The sequence below is a fragment of the Ursus arctos genome, unplaced genomic scaffold, assembly GCF_023065955.2.
Source record: "Ursus arctos isolate Adak ecotype North America unplaced genomic scaffold, UrsArc2.0 scaffold_11, whole genome shotgun sequence".
In the NCBI taxonomy this organism is placed as follows: Eukaryota; Metazoa; Chordata; class Mammalia; order Carnivora; family Ursidae; genus Ursus; species Ursus arctos.
The window spans coordinates 15411917-15430827 of NW_026622775.1; the positions used below are offsets into that span (position 1 = coordinate 15411917).

Here is an 18911-nt window from a genome sequence, read left to right on the forward strand (position 1 = left end):
TCATTTTTTCAAGTAAAAATATTAAATATTAAAACAAATTTGACAAAATAAATATTCGATGCAATAAATTGTTTGTCACTGGTTCATGACTGTTGTAATCTTTGCTTATCTTTCTGCCTAGCTTCTCTCACATGATCTTTCACAAATAGCCAGTAGAAAATGAAATATGGCAAGGTTTTCTAGAATAGTCCACTAACCGTACAGTCTTTCAAGATGTGCAGGTTGCTTTTTGTATTCTTCTTGTAGGTGATCTGCCTCTTCTAGAATACAGCGATATTCTGGTATCAGAAAGTTTGTATTTCCCTCATGAACCTGCAATTCCTTATTTAAAATTAATAACAGAAGGACTTTAATATTCAAAATCCAATCCAGTATAACTTTAAGTCTTTACAATTTTAGAAATTCCATCACAATAAAGTAATGATCATGAGTCCATGAAATGTATACTTACTTTTAAAGCATCAATTAATTGCACTTTCTTAGCCAAAAGCAACTGGTATTCCAGCTTTGGGTGGATTAGCTTTAAAGTGTGTTTGACTGATACTTCATTTATCTCTAGAAGAAGGTGAGTCAGGCACAATTAGCTAAGTTACTTTGACCAGAAACATTCTTATTGTAACAACAACCAAAAAACAATACCCCAGAAAGAATGATTTATTTTTCTTCTTCTTCTTCTTTTTTTTTTTTACCGTATGATATGTTGAGGTTAATTTTCCTTTTGGTAGCTTCTTTAGAGAGCACATCTTTTAGGATGGATATAGTAGAAATGTTGTCAGATTTAAAAACTCCTTCTCCTTTTCTATAAAATTAATATATTTTTAAAAGAACAGCATTAGAAGAAAATACATAGAGTACATAGGTCCAGTAAATACACATTTTGTGATTAGTACCTGGTGTTTAGAATTCATTTGATTTTAGATCTCTTTATATACATATCTCATTATTAATATAAAACATACTTAAATGTGTAACCTTTTATATAAATTCAAGTTCTGAAGATAATTGTGAAACTAAACAAAAGATGTTAGATATATGCCTCCTAAACATGACAATTTATATAAATCCTTCATTAAAGCATCTTTTTTTTCTTCACTTTCACTAATTTCCAACAGCTAACTCCATAGGTATATAAAATGTATTTAGAATTGCTTATTTACATATAAGTATGTTTTTCTTTGATGTAATCACATAAATTACAACATGACTACATTTTTCATTCTCAAAAGAAAGCTGACATTAAGCCTAAGAATGACAGCTTTTGTTCTTCCATGCCCATCATCCATTGCCCCTTCTTATGGACACAGGACCTTCGTCTTCTTCATAGAACCACTTCTTCTTTCTATTACCCTTCTCAATCCATATAAAGTTGACCCTTGAACAATGTGGAGATTGGGGTGCCGAACCCCTGCAGTAAAAAATCCACATATAACTTTTGACTCCCCAAAAACTAGTAATAGCCTACTATTGACCAGAAGCCTTACCAATAATATAAACAGTCGATCAACACATATTTTGTAGATGTATTATATACTACATTCTTACAGTAAAGTTAGAGAAAAGAAAATGTTATTAAGAAAATCATAAGATGGGGTGCCTGGATGGCTCAGATGGTTAAGTGTCTGCCTTCGGCTCAGGTCATGATCTCCAGGCCCTGGGATCGAGCCCCATGTCAGGCTCCCAGCTCAGCAGGGAGTCTGCGTCTCCCTCTCCCTCTCCCTCTCCCTCTGCCTCTCCCCCTGCTTCTGCTCTCTCTGTCTCTCTTTCTCAAATGAATACATTTAAAAATCTTTAAAAAAAAAAAAAGAAAGAAAATCATACAAGAAAATACATTTACAGTACTGTATTTTTTTAAAAATCTACATATAAATGGTCCCATGCAGTTTACACCTGTGTTTACGGGTCAACTGTAGTTTCACTGGCACTGGCCTCAACCCCATTTGTGGGACTTTAAGAGGAAGCATTTAGCAGTGTATATTCCATCCTCCCGACCACAGTGATTCACAGCTCTACAATGACACTCAACCCTGGGACTTTTATTGGAACCAGTGAGAAACAGAGGGTCTATGAGAGCTGAAAAGATAGAAAACTGGACAGAACTGCTGATGGCCACCATGGCACTTAACAGGAAAGCCTAAAAAGATAAGAAAGGAGCGGAAATGGAAAGGAATAGTCTTATTTTTTTAAATTTTTTAATTTAAATTCAATTAATTAACCTATATTATTTGTTTCAGGGGTACAGGTCTGTTACTTATCAGTCTTATATAATATCTAGTGTTCATTACAACACATACCCTCCCCAATGTCCATCACCCATTACCCCATCCCCCATCTCCCTCCCCTCCAGCAACCCTCAGTTTGTTTCCTATGATTAAGAGTCTCTTATGGTTTGTCTCCCTCTCTGGTTTCGTCTTATTTTATTGTGGAAAGGGATAGTCTTTTTTTTAAAGATTTTATTTATTTATTTGACAGATATAGAGACAGCCAGCGAGAGAGGGAACACAAGCAGGGGGAGTGGGAGAGGAAGAAGCAGGCTCATAGCGGAGGAGCCTGATGTGGGGCTCCATCCCACAACGCCGGGATCACGCCCTGAGCCGAAGGCAGACCCTCAACCGCTGTGCCACCCAGGCGCCCCGGAAAGGGATAGTCTTGAAGACATTAGTTAAGCCAGTGATCCAGTTGTGCCTGAGGCAGATTACTACTGGACTTTTAAATTATATGAGCTGATAAATTCCTTTTATTCAGTATGCTGGTCTGCTTCCATTTGGTTCCTTTTTTATGATAACCAAACATTTCCTAACTAATATATATACCATCTTTCATGTATTAAATGATATCTTTTTATTTGGTTTTCATACACACTAATAGTTTATATTAACTAGCTGTAGACAAATGCTAATTCTTTTTTTCTAGGAAGATGAATCATATATAATATCTTGATTCCAATTATGTCTTAGAAATCATGGTATTTTCATTATCTTTAATTTTAACTGACGATATTTAATATTAAATACACAGTACCTAGCACTGTGGAATGATTCACATGGTTTATCTTCTTTTAATATCACAACTCAATGTAGTGCTATTATTTCCATCCCTCAGAAAATAAAACTGAAGCTCAGAGAGTTAAATAGTCCAGATAGGACAAATAGCAGGTAAGTCACAGAACCATGATTTAAACCCAAGTATGTCTGCCTCCAAAGCACACTTTGTCCATATATATGTATTTTATTCAGGCACCCTAAAAACAATTATTAAGCACCACTATGTTCAAAGCCATGCAGTAGGTACTTGGAGGAAACATACAAATTAATTAAGAAATTGACTCTGCCCATGAGGAGCTTAAAGTCTAATTTGAAGAGAGACACTTACATAAAAATTACTATATACTTGGAACAAATAACAATAAAAAACCTAAGACAGGTAAGAACAGAAAAGAGAATCAAGGAAGGCTTCAAAATATAGCTATTGAGTTGAGCCATGGAGGATAAGTAGAGTTTTGACTGTTTTTTTTTAAGGCATTTTATTTAAGGCATTCATTTTTTTTTAAGATTTTTAAAAATTTATTTATGAGAGAGAGAGCACAAGCAGGGGGAGCGGCAGACGGAGGGAGAACTCGATCCCAGGACCCTGAGATCATGACCTGAGCCAAAGGCAACGCTTAATTAACTGAGCTACCCAGGCATCCCTAGAGTTTTGATTGTTAAGGAAAGAATATTTAAAGACACAGAATCGGAAAGAGCAAAGGTATGCTATTATAATATACAGAATATGCCAGGGGCATGTTGAATTGATTGCTATGACTAAAGTATGAGGTTTACTATTGATGAAGGATAGTTGGAAGGCAGGTAGGGACAAGGGCCCCCACCTCCAAGAGGAAACCACCCTTAAAAGGATTTTACACCACCCTGGAAGGAACCCTCCACCCTTTCCCTTATGATAGGTGACAAAAACCTGATTGGACGACAGGCACAGTGAGGATTAATCAGATAAACAACCTGTCTCAACAAGCCCATTTAAAAACCCCTAGACTTAGAAACTCTGGTGGCAACCTTCTTGGATCCGCTGCCTCCTTGGGGTCTTCGTACTACCGCTTTGCTATCCCTCAATAAACTTTGCTTTGTTTCCCACCACTCTTGGTCTGGTCTACCTCTTCATTTTTCGAAGCAGCATGACCAAGAATGGCAGGCACTGACAGAGAAAAAAATCCTGCAACATTTATGGGAGCTCGTCTGGGGTCTCCACCATCATTAAGGATAACTAACTGTGAGTAGTGGGCAGCAAGTCTCTCTCTATCCCCTTCCCCCCATTTTGTTTGTTGAAACAATGGGCACCCGTCAGCCATGTAAGAGCGATTAGCGTGGCTGCCATTCTCAAGTCTTGGGTGACAGGCTCTCTGGGCTCCTTTCTGATTGATCCCCCTAATAGAAGTTGGGAATGTCGGTTTGGTAAGGACTCAGAACTCCTTTTGGGGCAGATCACTGGATGTGAGGGACCTAGGGAAAACCTAGCAGCAGTTTAAGGGCCTGATCAAGGCTACCCTTTGGATACCCAAAGACTCTCAGAGGGACCTAGTTTCTTACTTGCCCATCCAGGCATCCAGAGAGAAACCCCTCTACTACTCTATCTCAGCTGATTCCTCCCCTAGCGAATGAGTGGGAAAGCCCAGGTGGGTCCCCTGGATATTCCCCTGTGAGTGGTTCAGGTGGCCTCCAAGGGATCTCACTCTGTTCCCTGTTAGGGTGAGAAACAGTCTCCTGTTTCTGACTCCTCCTGTCCCGGGGATTGCTAGGACACCCCGCAGACTAGCTATACCCGCTATGTGAAGGAATGGCCAGGCAAGGCAAATGAACTAAGATCTAAGGGATCTCCCAACCTTTCAGTTCTGTTGGGCTTATTCCAGGTGGACTTCCCATCCCCGGGTGCCCAATTCTACTAAAAGATGATTAGGTGGCTATGCCAGACAGAAGAACTCTACTAAAAAGAAGTCTAGTGTATCCACTGACTTCTAAGGGAGACTTAAGGGTAGGGAAACCAGGGTCACTCTCTGGAGGTAGCACCAAGCCTGGGTAAGTGCAACTACTCCCCGTACCTCGCAGAGAGGACAGTGGCTCTGGCTGTCAGTCGCCTGAGTAGCTAGAGCCACATATCAAGATGAGGAGGACCTGAGGTGCGGGATGCCTTTTCCTCTCTTCCCAAGTCTCCCTGGTCAACTATAAGAAACTGAGGTAAGGGATGCCTTTTCTTCTCTTCTTGTAGATGGATAATTCCTGGACCAAGACCCTTACTCCTTTAAAGTCCCTTCCTGGCATTATAGGCTATAGGAAGAGTATCAGACTCATAAATAGCTCAATATCGTTTACTTGGATGCCATCCTAGGTTTAACTGGGCAGAGGCAACTCATTTTCTTTTGTTCTAGGGCATGGCCACAATACAAGTTGGAGGATGAGACATAGCCACCTCATGAGGGACAAAGCCTTCCAGGTTTTAACTGGGAAAAAGGCGTCTCTTTTTCTTCTGATCTCAGCAATGTAGGATTGATCCCAGCCTCCTGGCTGCTCTCTTCTGCAACGCCCCACCCCTGGGGGGTGGGGGTGGGGGTGGGGTGGGAAGGAACAAAGGTATACCACGTCCACATCAAAAGTAGACAGACAAATAGAGTCCACAGGGGAATCTCTACCCTTGGCTCCACCCTTCCTAAGGTGAGATCAGGTCCCCTTACCTGTCCCACCCTATCCTGGAACTCCTGCGGGTGGCAAGAGGGATTTACACTCTGCAAGAACAGGTAGTGCTCAAAGGAGGACCAAGGGGAAGTACAACTATAAGACCTGAGACAAAGGGGGACCTCAAAGTTTTTCAAACTTGGGTGTAATGCTTTTGTTAAGTCAGACCCTCTGCAAAGCATAAAAATATCAGGTTCTGGCCACTGCTGAAAGATAAGGGGATCAAAGGCCAGGTTAAGTTTCCAACTGGAGCCCAGGCTGTACCTCCTCAAGACCCCAGCTGGGATCCTCTCAAGACCCCAATTAGGATCCTAACTATCCCCTTGGAAACTGGTATCACCATATCACTTACAAACCTGCATCATAGAGGGACTGAGCAGTACATGGGGGCTTCTTCCTCATTTCTGGGGTTAATGGCTATAATTGGAGCCAACTGTGGTTAGTCTACCTCAGGACCAAGACTTTGACAAATATCCCCAAACTGAAACTCCCTTTGTTTTGGGGAAATTCCCTGTCTTCTCCGGCCTGACACGGACTGTGTATTTCCACTTTGGTGGAAAAAACATGGCGTCTGCTCCTCTGTTGAGCTGACGAGGTTTAGAGCAGGGAACAATTCTACCTAGGTTTGCTGAATGTCAAATAAGCTCATGTTAAAATGGTGGTTAATCTTGTCTATCTCAAAGTTTTCATGGGTAGTTGTTAAGAAAGTTTTGCTTGGATGATAAATAGGATTACATCTAGGTCTTTTCCTAATAGGACAGAGCGCTAAAGCATTGATTACTGGACATAGGTTTTGAACAGAGTCAAACCCTGGTACCCAATGGGGCCTAACAACAATCTCTCTGTGAACCCAGAGAGGACCTCAAACTAGTCTTGAAGCGACATGACACAGATATTGTTACTCTCCCTATATCCTCTATCTCTCACAGAACCTCTGGCTGTATTCGGTCTTGCTTGTACAGTACAAAGCACTGTACTTGTGCTTTGGGCCTTGCCTCTTAAACGCCCTAACCAGCTTTATAAGAAGCCTCACATAGAGGTCAAACCAGATATCTGCAGTGGACCCCTTGATAGATCGGGATGAGAGGAACCCTGACTGCCACTCCATCCAACATCTCTGACCAGCACGAAGTATCATCTTTTTCTCTAAAAGAAGTTAGGGTTACCTCTTCAGAGGAGGGAATGATGGGTAGTTGGAAAGTAGGCAGGCAGGGACAAGCTGCCCCCCCCAAGAAAAAACCACCCTTAAAAGGATTTCACACCACCCTGGGAGGAGCCCTCCACCCTTTCCCATATGATAGGTGACCTGATCGGATGACAGGTGCAGTGAGGGTGAATCAAATTGAAACAGCCTGTCTCAACAAGCCCATTAAAAAACCCCTAGACTTAGAAACTCTGGTGGCAACCCTCCTGGATCCCCTCCCTCCTTGGGAGCTTTTGTACTATCACTTTGCTATCACTCATTAATCTTTGCTTTGTTTCCCACCACTCCTGGTCTGGTCTACCTCTTCATTTTTCGAAGCAGCATGACCAAAAACTGCGGACACTGAAGAAGGAGAAAAAAATCCCGTAACACTGTGGTACTTGAAAACAGGAGTCATTATTACAGGTTTAGACACATGTAAGATCCCCTGAAGGGTTTCAAGTAAAACAAGTATAACTGATGCAAAAAACCAGTTATATTTCTGGAGACTTCTTGATCTCAAAACCTAGACAAATAAGAAGTCCACCCCTCTCCAAAACAAAATAAAAACAAAAATCCCCCCAAAAGGTCAAATAAACAAAAACCTACAGATATGAGAAAGAGAATGCAAACACCTTAAAGAAGTAAGAGGGCAACCCTCTCAGGTCCCCTCCCTCTTTGGGAGCTTTGTACTATAGCTCAATAAACTTTAATTTGCTGCCCACAAAAAACACCCAAAAACAGGGCGCCTGGGTGCTCAGTTGGTTAAGCATCTGCCTTCGGCTCAGGTGATGATCCCAGCGTCCTGGTTTCAAGCCCCACATTGGGCTCCCTGCTCAGTGGGGAGTCTGCCTCCCTCTGTCCCCTCTCCACCACACCCCCCCCGCGCCACCCATGGTCTCGCAGGCACCCTCTCTCTCTCAAATTAAAAAAAAAAAATGTACAAGTTCAAAGAGCAGACAGAAAAATTAGCCTTACCCAAGAAGCAGGTCATTTCACATTCAGAGACAGGAACAAAGAAGGAAAATTTAGCCTCTACTCTATTCAGAAACAGAAATTATGGAAGCCTATGGGAAATTAGTGAGTAGTGACAGTGAAGGGGCAGGAGTGCAACTAGGAGCTTAAGAAGAGTGTAGAAGAATATGACCTTCACCTTTTAACATGATAGGTTCAAAAGCCTGTATGTTCTAAACTCTCAAGTTCTGTGCCATTTCCTATTTTTGCATAAAGAAATTCAACTGGAATTTTTATTAGAATTAGGATAAATGTTTGAAACAATTTGGGAAAGACTGCCATGTTTACAAAGTCTTCCTATTGATGACTGTAGAATATATTACTCCATTTAATCAAGTCTTTTATCTCAATAAATTTTGAGGTTTTCTTCATGTAAGTTCTGCATATTTCTAATGAATATTCCTACAGATTTTTATATGGATATTGTTATTATTGCTACTCTGAAAGGATCTTTTCAAATAATTTTTTTCTAACTGGTTATTGTTGGGAATAGGAAATATCTTTCATACTCATCTTTATTCACTCATTTTTTTAAGCTCATTAATTTTACTTGTTTTTCAATAGATTCTCTTGAAGAGTACATGTTTTCAATCTCATTATTTTCAAGTTATTCTTACCTTAAAACAAATGAAAAATTAGAAGCTCCATATATTAAAAAACACTTGTGAACCAATAATAAGTTTTATTTACCTGTAGGTACTTTCAAGTTGTGTATCCAGGAAGGTGTTCTGAAAGTAAAATGTCACACATTCTCCTGCTGGAGGTTTTTCAGGAACTTCAGGCAGGCAAAAAACCACCCAGGAGTGAACTTCAGCAAAACTGAACTGGCCCGTTAAAGTCAGTGTATTCATGGGTCTGTAATTTAATAGTGGAGGTACACATTTGTGTGTGGGAACACATGGAGGTAATTTATGTACACAACACACATGAACAAACAGAATTCTGCAATAGTGGTTAAACAAATATAAAAGTATCCATTTAATTTCCCTCAGATTAATATTAACCACCAGATAACTAAAAATTTTCAATTTCACGGAAAAAAAGAATGCTTATCTATATCTGTGCTTTTAATAGTCAACTAAGTAGCACAACAGCTTTACAAGTAAAATTCAGTTTATTCAGGTAGACTTCATTTTTTAAAAGTTCACGTATATAAACTACAAAACGTACTTAAGAATTTCCTGAGGGAAAGAATCAGTATAATGTTAAGGTAAAGAATTGGGCTTTCAAGTAAAATAGACATGGATTTGAAACCCTGCTCCATTATTTACTAGCTGTTTACTAACTCTGAGCCATTGGGCAAGTTAGAGAAAAATATCTGCTATCTTGCAGGGATATAGAATAAAGAAAGTGAAAAACTACCAAGAGGAGGATGCTTAAATTGGAATGGAAGTCAGAAATAAGGGACTATCCAACCAATTGCTTTACCAGTATTCCCTGAGGTGAAATAGAAAGGAAATATAATGTTTGAGGCTACTACTATAAGATCCTATTCACAGAGAAACTCAAATACTAAATCGTATTTATTCATCATAGGTGTTTGGGAGAGAGAACTATTACTCTACTGATATCAGAATGGTAATATATGAGAAAGATAGGAAAGTGCAACTCAAACCAATCTTTAAAAGACAAATCTTATATTAAAAATATGAATCCATACTGCTTAAATATTTAATTTTTAAAATGTATAAATAGCTACCAGAATTTATAGTATAAAAATGAAAAGGAAGTTTATTCACATCATGTAATATCCTAAAAAATAAATTCCTTCCTCCTTTGTCCTACCTGTCATGATCAATAAAGTGAGTTCTTTGATGGAGTGAAAGGGGTTTGATAAGGTACTGGAGAGCCTGACAGGTTTTAGGTTGAATCCTCGGAGTCACATACGCTTGAAGTGTGCCATACTGGCCTTCAATTGAACGAATCTGATTTAACACAAAAGAGAAAATAAAAATATCTAGCAGCATAACACGTTATCTTTAAAATGTTCAACACAAGTAATCAAGTAATTAGACCTTAATCTCTTCTGTAATATTCTGAAGTAAATAATGGCGTTCTATTAAACAACTACTTTTTACCTAGAGTAAAGGAAAATTTTAAAAGATTTTGGCAGTCAAAAGCAAACTTAATCTATCTATAAAAGTGAGCCCCACCACATACATTTAGGTGATTTGTCTATACTTAGCAGTGCTATGCGGTTCCAAAAAACATACATTCTCACGTACTACCCACCACATCTAAAAACACAGGTGTATAATATATTTCATAAGATTCACATAAAAAATGGTTAAAATTTAGACATTTTTGTTGAGGGGATAAGTGAGTTTTTAAATAACTAGGATTTAAATGGAATACTTCATTTCTCATGAGGGTATTACAGCATATAGTTATTGTTATAAAAATCTATTGACAGAGGGGCCCCTGGGTGGCTCAGTTGGTTAAGTGTCTGCCTTCGGCTCAGGTCATGATCTCAGGGTCCTGGGATTGAGCCCCGTGTTGGGTTCCCTGCCCAGCGGGGAGTCTGCTTCTCCCCCTGTCCCTCCCATCGCTCTACTCTCTTTCTCTCTAAAATATAATTAAAAAAAAAAAAAAAAAACTATTGACAGAAAAAATGTTACCAAGAACTTAATTCTTGATTTTCTATGAAAATAGAGAAGTATACACCATCTAATTATTATGTATTTGGATTAGGATATTCTTTTGAGTTATTTTAAATATACCTGGTTGAACATTCTGAGAATTCAAAACACTTAACAGAAAGTGAAAAACTACACTTAACAGAAAATAATAATTCATTAAACTGTGAAGAATTAATGTTAGAGGAGTTGGAAAGTTGTCCAGTTTCTCCCTCCTGGCCCACTTTCCGTTCCAGTCAGTTCAAACTCAAGAGATGGATTGTAGTACCTCTTTTATTACAATGGTAGCTTCTCTAACCTAGCTGATATTTTAATTCAGACTTTTCTTAGCATGTTGTTGGTGGGTGGGGGAGGAATCAATGTTTTACCTAAACGGGAAACATAAATAAAAGTTTAAAGCAAGGTGTTTTGCAAGTGTTACACTGCAAATATTGCTCTAAATGGAAAGAGAGGAAAGATAAAAAGATAAAAAATAAAAATACAGACAGGAAATAAAAAATACATCTGACACAGCTATATTTCAGGGTTTCTTTTTAAAAGGTAAGTTTACACTGGCACATAATTTTTTCCAGAACAAAAAGTCATACTGCTTTGATTATATAACAATTTATATTTATTATTAAAAAATATAAATAAAGAAAAATTAGGACAAACATATAAGTCACCTAAAATCCTACCATCCAGAGGTGATCATTATTGCTATTTTGGTAGTCATGCCTTCATACAGTTCTCTATGCAGATGTACAAAAACAAAAGTATAATTTCATATGAATAAATTTATATCATAGACATCTTTTGTTTTTATTTCTAATAAACAGTTTTTTCCCTTATCCTTGCCTCTCCTAATGCCATCACCTCCTACCCACTCCCATCCCACCCATGCTTTCCCCCTACTGCATAACCTATCATACCAGACAAGTGTGTTTCTTTTCATACCTTTCTTACACATATAGGAATTTTATCCACATTTTGTTTTTCATGGAATTGACTCCATGTTAACAGGAATAAATCAATGAATTCTTTATTGCAGCTGTGCTATATTCCATGGAATGTATAAAGAGCTATTTATTCAAGCATTCAATTATTAAATGTTCATTTTGTTTCCACTTTTCTAACTCTACAAACAACGCTGCAGTTTATTAAATACATATTTGTGTGTATAATACTGTGATTTTATTGCTATAAAAGATTCCTCCAAATGGGACTATTGCCTATTTTTCCAAAGTGGCTGTAACAGTTTTTATTTTCTTCAGCTATGATTGAGAGTGTCATTTTTCTCAACCCTGCCATCTGGTGATGTTGCTTTCTAAAATTTTTGCCAATCTGTTAGACCAGAAAATGTTTTTTGTTTATTTTAATTTGAATTTCCCTAACTAATAATAAGGTAGAACATTTTCTTTTAATATTTGTTAGCTATTTTGACTCCTTGTATGAATTGTCTATACATATTCTTGGCCTATTTTCCTTACTGGGTAGTCTTTTTTTTTTTTTTTTTAAAATAAGAAGTTATAGACAGTCTTTGTATTTTATTGATATTCACCCATTACCTAGAAGACAACTAAATTTCCTTCTTTTTAAAAATAACTAGGTACTTAACTCATCTGAATTTATTTATTATTTATGGCATTAAGATAAGAATCCACTTAATTTTCTTCCAGATCGATGCCAATTGTGTCAACACCAATTTTTAAATAGAAATAATTATTTAATAGTATTTTTCCCTACATAAAAATGACATTTGTTAAATTTCCGTAAATGTGTAGTGGGCTCTATTACTAGACTATTCTGTTGTACTGCCTATTTATTTAGGCCTTATAAATACCCTACAGTATCTTTATTATAGTAGTTTTATGGATGTTTTACCATATGGCAAAATAAGTTCCACCTTTTTCTTCTTTTTCAGTTTTCTCGCATCTATTATTGCATCCAATTTTTAAAAAACACAGCTTTTTAATATTTTTAGGCTTACTTCCCAATTTAATGGCACAGTCTTGTTCAATGGAAATGTAATTTAAAATGCTAAATTAAGTTACATAAAATATGTTTAAGTATATTCCTTTAGAAATAAATTTATTCCAGTTTTCAATTTTTCTTTCAAAATACACAAAAGGGAACTTATGCAGACTAAAATAAATTGTTTAGAAAAAAACTCTACATTTAACTGGAATTTCCTTAGCTAGATGTGAAAAAGTTATTATGTAGCATCTCTCTTGAAAAAAACAGGCTTTGAGACTCTGAACATCAGCAACACTATGTAAAGAGTTATAGTCCTTAATATTTAGATCATAAATGTATCAAAAATAATTTTTTAAAAAAACTTCACACGAATTAAATAACTAAAATAGATTTGTGTGCTACAATCAGTATTTAATTATAAAAAAGATCATATTACTAAATTGCTAAAGAAAACATTAAAAGATATTCTCTAGAATAGATGGTAATAAATGATATTATTGGAAATCTGGGTGGTAGGAAAATAAAGGGCAAATGCTCAGATACTTCAATAACCAAATTATGGACCATGACTGGATCAAACAAACTGTAAAAACAAAAATCAGTGAAATCTAAATACTAAATATTTGATGATACTAAGGAATTATTGTTAATTTTCCATAGGTGTGATTATAGTATTGTGGTTATGTTTTAACAAATAGTTCTTATCTTTTGGACATACGTACTGAAATATTTACAAATGAAATTACAAAATATCTTGTATTTGCTTCAAAATAATTTGGAATGGACAGTGACAGTATAAATAAGAATGTCATGAGTTGATGAGTGCTGAAGCTGAAGTCATTGTTTGAAACTTTCCATGACAGAGAATTAGAAAAAAAAAATTCCACCTAGAGCAAATTCAGGATGTACAATTTTAGAGAAGCCAACAGCAGAGATAATGGTTGCGGCTGAGTTAAAACCTAACTGGTCATCCACTCTAAAATGACTCATTTCAGGGAGAAAATATACGGAGAAATTATATCATATGTTGCAAGATATACCAAGGGGAAGAAAACTTCAAGCTTTCAATTAAAGGTAATTTCAAATGCTTTTACCTTGAGTTCCAGCCTTGTGGTATTTGCCTGGCACCGATAAGTAGCGAGAAGAAAGTTGTCATTTGACTGGGAAGAATTCAAAGTTAAGGAAAAAGGATGAATTCATGTTTTTTAATAATAAAAACATCATCAAAAATAATAATGGTTACCATCTACTAAGCACATATCATTTGGGTGACACTGTGATAAGTGCTTTTTTTATTCTTGCAAACAACCGTATGTGAAGTTTCACTAAGTGAGTTTTAACAGACAAATACATTGCAGCATTACAGGTTAGGAAAATTTCCCAAAAGCTAGTAAGTAATGAAATTGGAATCCAAATTCGTATCTTTTAAGACTCTAAAGCTCATGCTCTTTCCATCCTGAGCTTCTACAATAACATTTAAATATTAATTGTCCTAAAAATTTAACTGACAGCACACACTCCTAATGTTTATATTAAAAGACAAAAACATCAGTGTTTGGGGTTGACTTTGACTTTCACAAATACTTATAGAGGACTAAGAAATATCTCCTCTCTGTATTTCCAGCAAATAGCACAGAGCCTGGGATGATACTGTAAGCATTCAATACATGTTTGTTGAACTAAATTGGAGATGTTACTTCAAATATTATAACTTCCTGAAACTGAATATTAAACTATTAAAAACAGAGAAATTTATCTGTGTGCAGGAATTGCAAAAACAAAGCAACATGAAATATTTAGTATGAAATTTTCAGGTACTGCTATTTTCCTCTTTTTAATAAATAACTGAAAAAATAAAAAAGATGCTAATATCAAAAAGAAAATTTGACCATTTTAATTTCAAATCATTTAAATTTAGTAAACACAGAATATCAGTCAACCTAAAAATAAATACGCTTTCACGTGATTAAAAACAAATGCTATATACTTAAGTATTTATGGATAAGACAATAAAGATTAAAAATACTAGGATTAGGCTTGGGATAGGACAGGGAGAAGAGCATAAAACAAGACTAGTCATACGTTGAAGTTATTCATGAGCACATGATGTTATTATACTATCGTCTCTACTTCTGTATATACCTGAAATCTCCATAACAAGGCTTTTTTAAAGCCATTATTCTAGAAAATGGGCTTTAAATTAGTATAAAATACTCATTTCAAAGAATCCTGCAGTGATGTAAATAAAATAGGTTAATCTTTCACAGCAACTAAGAAATCAAAATTTTAAGATCACTTCATTTTTTAAATGAAAATAAAAATGTAGGCTCCAATCTTTCATGCTTTATTCTCAAACAGGGATGACAAACAATACATTATATAATACAGCTGTTATAAAAATCTCTTATCAAAAAAAGCTTTACGATAAAATTATATTGAAAACTATTCCCTAATACAGCCATCAACTTTGTTCTTCATCTGCTCTTTTTATTCCTCCCTTTTTTATGTGTATAACTACCTGCCAACTCTAGTCCCCATCTCCTGCTCTGGCTTGCCTTCTTCAATGCAACTACTCCAGACCTTTACCCTCGCTTCTCTTCAGGAGCCACACTTAGCTCTGAGAATGCTAGGCAGCTAGTACTAAGCAAAAAGAAGTGATATAGTAAGCATAGCCAACCAAAAGCTCATCCAAGGTACTTTGCACATGGGAAGTACTCAACAAATGTCTATTAGATAAAGGTTAAGCAAGATTCAAAAAGCCCAGAAAAGGTGAAAAAGAATAGGCAGAAGGAACAGACCATGTTCAAATGTAGGATGTGTGAAACTATATAGCGTTTTCAAGAAATTTTAAGAACTTCAGCTTGGCAGAAATAATGTGCATGGGAGGGAAGATAGCAGCTGGTAAGAGATAAGCTAGAGATATAATCAAGAGCTGAATCATAGAAAGTTGTTATGCCACAATAAGAAATCTAGACTTATATGCAACAGGGAATAAGGAATCTTTAAAATGTTTTGAGAGAAGAGATGACACAGAGATGTTTATAATTTAGGAAGACCTCTCTGGTGGCAGTGTACAGTAGAGCCTAGAGGTGAGAGGCAATACTGGAGGCAGAAATACTGGTAGACAAGTAGTTCAAGCAAACATGATAAGGGCCTGGAAAGTTACCAGTGGAAGTGGAAATGAAGGGGCGCCCAGGTGGCTCAGTCCATTAAGAGTCTGCCTTTGGCTCCGGTCATTATCTTGGGGTCCTGGGATAGAGTCCTGCATTGTCGGGCTCTCTGCTCAGTAGGGAGTCAGCTTCTCCCTTTCCCTCTATCCCTCTTCTCACTTGTGCTCTCTGTCTCCCAAATAAATAAATAAAATCTTAAACAAAAATAAAAATAAAATTAAAAAAATAAAGAAGTAAAAATGAAGCAGAGTAGAGATGAAAGAGCCAAGGACATAGAACTGGCAGAAACTAGTGACTAACTGGATTTAACAGATCAGAGAAAGTAAGGAATCCAGGACAACACCCCAGTTTTCTGGATTATCCAAAAACAGGGAAAAAAGAGCAGAAGCAGATTTTGAGGGAAAGGTTATAAAAAAGAGATTGAAGAAGAAACATAAAACCCTAGTAGCATTTATAGACTTTATTCAAAATGGCATAATAGAAAGGAAAGCGTCTGAAAAATTCTTTATACTTTCTACTCACCTCAGAATCACAGCTGCTAAAGCTGACAACAGCCGAATTTTTATCCACATCAAGTAAGTCTATTGGAACATCGCTCTACAGTCAATATTTAAAAAAAAATGGTTCAGATGGAAAACTAAAAATTTTCACAAAACATTATTTTCTCTTAAAAATTTTATTTATTTAAGAAAGAGGGAGAGAGAGCATGAGAGCGGGGTGAGAGACAGAGGGAGAGGGAAAAGCAGGCTCCCCGCTGAGCAAGGAGCCCTATGCGGAACTCGATCCCAGGACCCCAGGATCATGACCTGAGCCGAAGGCAGACACTTAACCAACGGAACCACTTAGGCACCCAACAAAACATTATTTTCTGTAAGGGTTCTCTTTAGTTCTAGTTCATGGTCATCTTTAAATCTAAGCATGTGAATTCTCTTAATTTATATTTGATAACATGTACTTCTAGGAAATAAATGCAATAAAGAATAAATGCTATATTACAATGACTTATTTTTTTTCTAATTTTATCAGGGATCACAGACTCATCTCTCACCACCCTCCTTAAAGTATAATCTTCCTAATAAGGCCATTCTGATTATATCAGTTCATTTTTATCAATTTTATTTTCACCTGTAACACAGAAAGGAGATCATTTTTGATCTCCTCTGGAGAGGCAGTTTCTAGGACACTGCTGCTGCAATCAGTTCCATGTAAATGAGTTGTTTAATGCAGCCCTTGAGCTAGCATTACTTAAGACAGATTTCAGCCTTTACTTTTTAATAATCTGATCTGTCCCCCACATCTTTTTAAACCTTGTCTTCTTCCTCATCTTTATTCTTTTCTCATTTTCTGATGGATTTTCTATCTTTTGCTTGTTTTCCATTCATCCTACTATCATCCTTTTCTATTCTCTGAATATCATCCAATTTAAAGAAAAACTAATTAAATATATTGTTGAATGGTGTTGTATTTTATTATCCCTAAATTCTACCCTTTGTCATTATCCACTTTGTCTAATGACCTACCTAGAAACTGGTAGCTAATGAGCAAGCTGTACTGTAAGCTACCATTTTAGAAGCTTAAAAAAAGATTCTAATAAGGGCATTAAATACTGCAGTTTTTTATCACATCTCTTAAAATTCTCTTAAAGGTCATCCAAAGAACAAAACCCTTAACGTTCTTTTTGATGTTTCCTGAAACTTAAGTTCATCAGTCTTTTGCTGGATACTTACAGGATAAATAAAAAGTAAAGATATAATTTAGGTAATCTATGAGCAACTGATTTTCTAATGGAAGATTAAGATAAGCCTTTAAAATTATCTAAACTAAACGCAATGCTTAAACGATAAACACTTAAAGGGGCGCCTGGGTGGCTCAGTTGGTTAAGCATCTGCCTTCGGCTCAGGTCATGATCCCAGGGTTCTGGGATGGAGCCCACCCAGCATTGGGCTCCCTGCTCAGTGGGGAGTCTGCTTCTCCCTCTCCCTCTGCCTGCCCCTCCTCCCATTTGTGCTCTCCCTTTCTCTCCCTCTCTCTCTCTCAAATAAAATCTTGAAAAAAAAAAGGTAAACACTTAAAATTACTGTCTAAAATTAAGTGTTCAATAATAATTACTGCATATGACTGGTCTGCAAAATCCAATCACAAAACAAATAAATTAGACATTTTGCTTACCTGTATTAAGACATTATCTATTGCTGTCTGCACCTCTAAGATGAGACTGTAGCTGGCATCATCTTTATTTAATGTAAACTTATCATTTATGCTAACTGAAGGTACTGCTGATTTTGCTTTGCTTGACTGAGAAGACTGTTGATATTTCTCTCTTTCCTGTAGTACCTTATACTGCAGCTGTTCCAGCTCAACCCTAGAGGAAAATACATACAACTCTGTCACCTATAAGTATACACATTTGAAGTCCTTAGAATGATGACAAGAATTTGAGACATTAACTTCTGCAAAATTTAGTAATAAAAAAAACAACCACACACTTCATGAAATGAAAAAAAAAGTAAACAAAAAGTCCAAAATTACCTTAAAGAAGAAATTTTATTCTGCATCTCCTGATTAATTTTCAGTTCTTCTCCTGGTCCACTTTCCTTATGTATAGGCTCTGTTGTCAGACCTGTAACCCAGCCTGTAGAGATGAAATTACAATCATGCACCATTAAGTGCTGCTAGTGTTAAAAGAAACCCCAATTATATATGCCCCTTTGTCCACCAACAGCAACCTCATTTAGTCCTAGGACTTATTCTCCTTCAAAAAACAAAGCAAAACAAAAACAAAAGAAATCAAGCTGGAAAATATTCAAACCATAAAAAAATTACTTAAGCATTTTGTGATACTATTTTTATTTTGCCTGAAACACTATAATACTATGATTAAAGAAATCTTTCACTTCTTGTAGTTTTAGTTTTCGAGTATGGAATAAGTTAACACATTCTAGCAAATACCTGATGAATTAAAACAGTCTTTCAAAAATCATTGTCATGGAAAGTTAAACACTCATATTGGCTATTTTGAGAATGCAAAAATGACAAACTCAAAAGCAAGGAAATTTTTGTAAGAAATGTACACAATAACAAAACATAAACTAAATTTCAGTAAATACTTCTTTTTAAACTAAAGAATATCATTTAATTTTCAAAATACTAGAGCATGCTAAGTACTCTTAACAAGTATTATTCAAATATTAACTGTTTTATAAATCAATACACCCATTCCTTCCCTCATTTT

At 36.3% G+C, this 18911-nt stretch overlaps 1 protein-coding gene across 2 annotated transcripts in view; it reads right to left on the bottom strand.

Annotated features, from left to right (window-relative positions):
* BBS7 (Bardet-Biedl syndrome 7) overlaps positions 1-18911 on the bottom strand; it is a 39353-nt gene that overhangs the window by 2708 nt on the left and 17734 nt on the right. For both annotated transcript variants that reach the window (XM_057310045.1, XM_026499267.4), the window contains 9 exons: positions 18209-18311; positions 17849-18041; positions 16202-16276; positions 13604-13669; positions 9703-9842; positions 8608-8772; positions 690-799; positions 452-555; positions 198-321 (listed from right to left, as the gene is read on the bottom strand). In XM_057310045.1, coding sequence (XP_057166028.1) covers positions 198-321; positions 452-555; positions 690-799; positions 8608-8772; positions 9703-9842; positions 13604-13669; positions 16202-16276; positions 17849-18041; positions 18209-18311 — 1080 coding nt within the window. The remainder of the gene's footprint in view (positions 1-197; positions 322-451; positions 556-689; positions 800-8607; positions 8773-9702; positions 9843-13603; positions 13670-16201; positions 16277-17848; positions 18042-18208; positions 18312-18911) is intronic.